This window comes from Mus caroli, chromosome 2 (assembly GCF_900094665.2).
Source record: "Mus caroli chromosome 2, CAROLI_EIJ_v1.1, whole genome shotgun sequence".
NCBI lineage: Eukaryota > Metazoa > Chordata > Mammalia > Rodentia > Muridae > Mus > Mus caroli.
In genome coordinates this window covers 7,969,409-7,975,477 of record NC_034571.1, presented here as the reverse complement: position 1 = coordinate 7,975,477, position 6,069 = coordinate 7,969,409, and the positions used below count along the sequence as shown (strand labels likewise).

At 48.8% G+C, this 6,069-nt stretch overlaps 1 protein-coding gene across 6 annotated transcripts in view; it reads left to right on the top strand.

Moving 5' to 3' along the window:
• Nucleotides 1-449: 449 nt before the first annotated feature.
• Nucleotides 450-6,069, top strand: part of Pfkfb3 (6-phosphofructo-2-kinase/fructose-2,6-biphosphatase 3) — a 28,424-nt gene continuing 22,804 nt past the window's right edge. For 3 of the 6 annotated variants that reach the window (XM_021183998.1, XM_029472906.1, XM_029472908.1), the window contains exon 1: nt 450-900. In XM_021183998.1, coding sequence (XP_021039657.1) covers nt 825-900 — 76 coding nt within the window. In that variant the 5' untranslated portion in view covers nt 450-824. The remainder of the gene's footprint in view (nt 901-6,069) is intronic. The other 3 variants (XM_021183970.2, XM_029472901.1, XM_029472904.1) reach the window with 1 other exon arrangement.

Genomic DNA, 6,069 nt, shown 5'->3' with positions numbered 1-6,069 from the left:
AGTAGTACCCAAATCATGTAACTATGGTGCTGGGGCTCCCACTGCTTGTAAGGCTAAATTGTGAAGATGCTTTTACATAGCTCCAGCTGTGTGTGTGTGTGTGTGTGTGTGTGTGTGTGTGTGTGTGTGTGAAGGGGTGGAGGGCTGTCAACGAACCACATTGGACATTATCAGATCGCTCCTGCCTTCCAAGCACAGATGAGGAAAGTGGCTGGAATTATTTGGGGACTCCGTTCCTGTCTGGCGCCCGTAGGGAATAAACTTAAGGACGGAAAGGAGGACGAAAGAATCAGCTTGGGTTGCAGGAACAGAGCGTGCTGCCCTCGTCCACCCGCAGGGGGCGGCAGCAGGCTGTCTCTTGGCCTTGCCCACCCTTCTCTCCACGTGAAAGGGGGCTGGGACGCAAAGAATGCGGCCCGCCCCGAGGCTGACGCGCCGCGCTACCGGTCAGATCTTAAAAGGCCGGGCAGTGCGTGTGGCATCCCGACAGAACAGGAGAGGAGCAAGTGGCAGTGCTGGGCGTTGGGACCGTGGCTGTCACTGCGCTGGAGCATCCCTGAGCTTCTGAACAGAGCCGACTAGTCAGCAGTGCAGCAGCCGCAACTCCACGCCGCTCTCATCTGTCTCGTGTCTCCGCTCAGGCGATCCTTCCTCCGAGACTCCGCACAAAGCACATTTTCCAAAGCAGTGCAAGGGAGCGCCCAGCCGCGTGCAGGCGGACGCACCCTTCCTGTCCTTTGTTCCGGGGGGATCTGCTGCTGCTCTTCTCCCCAAGTCGGAGTCTTTCCTCCAGGGGTGGCGGGTCGCCGAATACAGCTACGAAGATGCCTTTGGAACTGACCCAGAGCCGGGTACAGAAGATCTGGGTGCCCGTCGATCACCGACCCTCGTTGCCCAGATGTGAGTGCAGGCAGCCACGTGGGGGGCTAGGTTGTAGATTGCGCCGCGTGCAGAGCCCGGCCATTGTGTGTGCAGCGGCTTTGTGCCGGTTCCCCTCTGCGGGAAGCGCACTCGTGCCGGTCGGCCGGGCTAGGCGGGGGTGGCGGCCGGCTGCGTCTCCCAGGCTGGGCAGAAGGGGCGCTGTGGCTCCGGAAACCTCCTGTGTGCCCGGCCCGGCCTGGGCTCTCTGGGCCAGCGCCTCCCAGAGGCTGGAGAGACCTGGCTGCTCTGGAGTCACCCTGGCCGACTGCAGCAGGGGCGCGGCCGCCCACATCAACGCCCCCTTTTCTTTGGGTTTCCTCAGGTTCACGATCTCTTTTCTTCCTCGGATCTTTGCACCTCTGTATATTTCCATCTTCGCCGTCACTCCCGTGACTGCAGATCCTTGGTTGCAGGGATGGTTTATGGGTTGGTGACTAGTGTTTTACAGACGCACTCGTTTACCCGGAGCACGGAATTTGCTGGCAGTTTCTCTTAGTGCCTCACCTGTTGCTGCTGTGAACGATTTGGGAAGGTTTCATTCACTTCCATCCCTAGATAGGAAGAGGTGCCTCTGGGAAGAGCGGATGGAATTGCTCTAAAGGCAATGCTTCCCTCCCAGGCAGCAGGCCCAGGAGCCCACGGGGGTAAACAGGAGTGAGCTGCCCAGTGGATACGTTGCTCACATCACGTTTGTAGCTTGAGAATCTACTGGCAAAACTGGGAGGTGGTTTCCTGTCACCCTGGGACACTGGAACACCAGGCTGCAGGGTAGGTTTCTCTGCTGTCACGTTTCTCAGGATGGCCATCACAGGACATGACAGCTCTCAGAGCTCTGTGGGTCTGAGTCACTTACTGGTTTTCCTGCCTCCCTGTGGTGCAGTATGAGAAACCTCTAGCAGGTCTTCCCTGCTGGACCTGAGGGCTTCGGTGGAGACTGTCCCCAGGACAGTCTCCTTTTCTTTTGCTCAAGTAAGACAGAGGTAAGGGCTTGGCAAGGGTTCTTCCCCAAACCCTGTCAGACACGTTTATGCACCGGGGCCACCTTTATGAAAATGCCCCAGGGTAAAACCAAGCCTGTGGGACACCTATAATCTCATTACACTGTAGCTGGGAAACTAAGGTCAAAGAATCATGAACCTGGACTACACAATGAGACCCTGTCAATAATAATAAATAATAATAAAACAGGGAAAGTTGGTAAGTTGGTCAAATTTAGACAGCATGCTGCTTCTGGACTTTAATCAGGCAGACTATAGCGTTTTCTATTTTTTAAACTGAAATTGGTCAAACAATAGGGCCTGGTTTTCTATGTATGTGTAAAGCCATGTGATTGCAGAATACATTCTTTCTGTGGTTGGGTCTGAGAGAACCATGGCAGCTTTTGCAAGAAACCCAAGTTCAGTGACACTGGCTCAGTAGTAATCGTGAAAGACATCACCGAGCAGCTGGGCCTCCCCCAGGCTGCAGAACCTGATCGCTAGATTCCACAAGCTTGCACGTCTGTCAGAGCTCAGAGATTTGCAAAGAATTGCTGTTGGAACCATATAGAGTTTAAAGAGGATGTGCCTAAAGCTGACAGATTAAGATGACCAGCTCACTCACTTCTAGAATTCTTGTGTGTGAGACTGGTGTGTATGTGAAATAATGTGTAGTCAGACACATTCTTTTTTTTTTTTTTTGGTTTTTCGAGACAGGGTTTCTCTTTGTAGCTCTGGCTGTCCTGGAGCTCACTTTATAGACCGGGCTGGCCTCGAACTCAGAAATCCGCCTGCCTCTGCCTCCCGAGTGCTGGGATTAAAGGCCTGCGCCACCACGCCCGGCTCAGACACATTCTTTCACTTACAAATATCTGCAGCCAGGGGTTTTAAAAGCATATCCGTATTTTAAATGTTTTTTTTTCCCCCCTATACTAAATTTGTTTTTACTGCAATAGAGAAGATAGGTTACTTTTTTTTTTTTTTTTTTTTTTTTTTTTTTTTTTTTTTTTTTTTTTTTTAATAGGTTACTTCTTTTCTACTGACACTGGGAATCTTGTGGACAGACTGACTTTCTTTCTTTCCTTTCTATTTTTCTTTCTTCTTTCCGAGATAAGGTCTCCAGTGGCCCTGGCTGGCCTGGCTTCAACTTAAATGGGATTAAAGGTGTGTGCTACCACACCCAGCCTCTTTTGTAGATTTTCACTCACCTAAATCTTTTCTTTTTTTTTTTTTTTTAACTGTTTTTCAGAGCTGAGTTGACTTAAACGTTCTATGATGTCTAGATGACAGTGAACTTGTGGTCCTCCTGCCTTCTCTCCCCAAACACTGGGATTATAGCATGCACCTACATGTCTGGATTACTTGGTGATGGACATTGAACCCAGAGCTTTATGAATGCTGGGCAAGAATGCTCCCAGCTGCTGCTGCTGCAGTCCCAGCCCTGTGGTCTCCACATCAGAGGCTGACAGCCAGCTCCATGGTGGCTTAGTATTAGAGGGCATAGAGGAGATCGTCCAGATAAAACTAAAGAAACAATCGTAAACAATGAACAAATCACAAAAGCCAGGAAGAGTGGTGCACATAGTGGTGAGGGCGGGGCAGGTAGATCTCTGAGTCCTAGGCTAGCCTGGCCTCCATAGCCCAAGGATAGCCTGGCCTCCATAGCCTGTCTTGAAATTAAAAAACAAAAGGACTGTGCAGGATGATATGTTTGTCTGAGGAGTGCAAAAATTGAGTGTCAAGTTTCTTTACCGACATTGTGATAAATGTTTCTTCCAAAACTGGAAATGCCCATCAGTTTAAGCCACAATTTAGAGAGACATTACTGTATTTGCAAATGAGCTTAACTCAAACTGGCTTTCCTGTTGCCTACACTGAAAATCTATAGCCTGAGACTTAGTTGGGAGTTGTCACACAGTTTCCTCAGAGTTCCAAGGGATAGTCTGACTGCCTGGGGCAGAGTTGCCTTAAACAGCAGCTACCAAAAAATCATCTTAAAAAGTATTTACTTATTATTATGGGGGGCAGGGGGAAGGGTGGCACATGCCATGGAGTTTCTGTGGAGCAGAGCTATTTAGAGGACAGCTCTATGGAGTTGACTCTCTAATATCCTTAAGTGGCCTCTAGCGATTGAACATAAGTCCTCAGGCTTGTAAGGCAAGCACTTTAACCCACAAAGCCATCTTACTAGCTTTCACCTTTCCTATTGTCCCTCAATAATATGGGAATAAGATGCCAGTTCATCTTTGATTATGATTTAGGATAGAATTTACATGAAGGAAGGCGGGTATGGAATTTAAAGGCTTACAAAGTTCTAACCTGCCTATGCCCAGCTGGGCATAGCTAGAACATTCATTCCATGAGTGCTCTGTGCAGTTCATTGTCACAATCAGTGTCTTAAACTCTGCCTTTGTCCAGGAAAGGAAAGGAAGACATGAAGAGCTGAAGATGTCCCAGATCCAAGGGGGTGGTGAGGCCTGGCTTTAAACTCTGTCCTGGACTCTTGGAGTTGCATGTTGAGCACTGCTGTTACCTCCCACAGTTATCAATAAGATACCCTGTCACAGTGTGTGGCAGAGATAAGAGGTCGTAAAGGTCAAGGCCATTCATTGGGTATCAAATTAATTAGATATTAGGAGACAAAAGGTACATGGTAAGCAGTCCATGTACACTGTAACCATGAAGGGGAGAGGGCCTTTAAAAGATATATCTGTTATCTCTATTCTCCCTGTGCCACACATCCCAAGCCTACTCTACCGAGGCAAGCTCTCGCTATATTATCCCAGCAGACTGGGAGGATGCTGCAGGTGGATCCAATGATGCTTTCATCTACTGAACAACCATGTGGCGTGTGTTGCCTTCTGTTGCTGGTATTCATTGTGTTCTGAGGGCCTGGCAGGTTAAGCCCATTTCCAGAGAGATCTTCACGTGGTAGTATACCTGTAAGGTCAAGGTAGGTCTTGTGTACAATTCTGTCTCACCCTTGGCTGATGGAGATGCAGTGAGGTGGTTCCTGAGGAAAGGCCAGTCTCAGTTCTCAGGATGATGATGGAGCCCTTCAGGGTCCACAGCTGACCTAAGTGTATCCTCCCTTCCTTCCTTCCTTCCTTCCTTCCTTCCTTCCTTCCTTCCTTCCTTCCTTCCTTCCTTCCTTCCTTCCTTCCTTCCTTCCTTCCTTCCTTCCTTCCATGTGTTTTCCATGAACTTGTAGTTGAAGCATAACTCACATGCTTGCACAAAAGGATGATGAAGATGGCTTAGCATCCTTTTCTAGTGTTAAATGTTTTGCAAAGCATCAGGTGGAGCCCAGCACGGATGAGGTGTGGGGTATCTTCCACAGCAAAGCAAATTTTTGGAAAAGAAGTTGTGGGTATCAGGTGGTGGGATGTTTAAGTTAGCTGTATCCATCCCTGCACTTGGCCACATGTTGTCGAAGATATTAATCACTTAATGGAGGAAGAAGAGTTGAAGTTAGGACCCAGGAGCGTGTTTGTCTCGCAACAGTGTTATGGTAGACGAGTACTGTTGAAGTTGGGGGTTTAATCACGCGTCAGGCTTTCTCTTCCCATAATTCGAGCTTCAGCCGTGCTATCCTGTAGCTCACCAGCTGGTCGGGTTTCCTTTGTGTATAATTACCTACAGGATGCTGGCCCGTGTAGCAAGATTGCGTTAAGAACTAACGACAGTAGGACTAGTATGTGAGCAAGCAGCAGGTCTCAGTTCAGTGGTACTCATCAATAATGCTGACCTCAAGTGTGTCCACCTGTCATCCTTCCCATCTGGCATCCAGAGCACTGGGCTCATGAGTATGTGAGCATATAAACCTGATGACATTGTAGGGTGCTGGCTCAGCTCTCCCGTCCTGGTGACTTTCTGTGGCTCTTACTTAGGGAACCATGCTATGGGCAGGACTTTCATTCTGAATCTCCCAAGGGCGTGGAGGTCTTAAGACAATGGCTTCTTTCTTTCCACTTAGATTGGCTATTTTTCTCATTGCTGAACAAAACCAACTTCTGGGAGGAAGTGTTTATTTTGACTAGTTTGAGGGTTGGAGTTGTTGTGGCTGGAAAGCAGTAGTAACAGGAGTGTTAGGTAGCCGACTGGTTTGCATCTGCAGTCAGGAAACAGAGAGATTTGAATGTTGCTGCTCAACTCCCTTCTCTTTACTCAG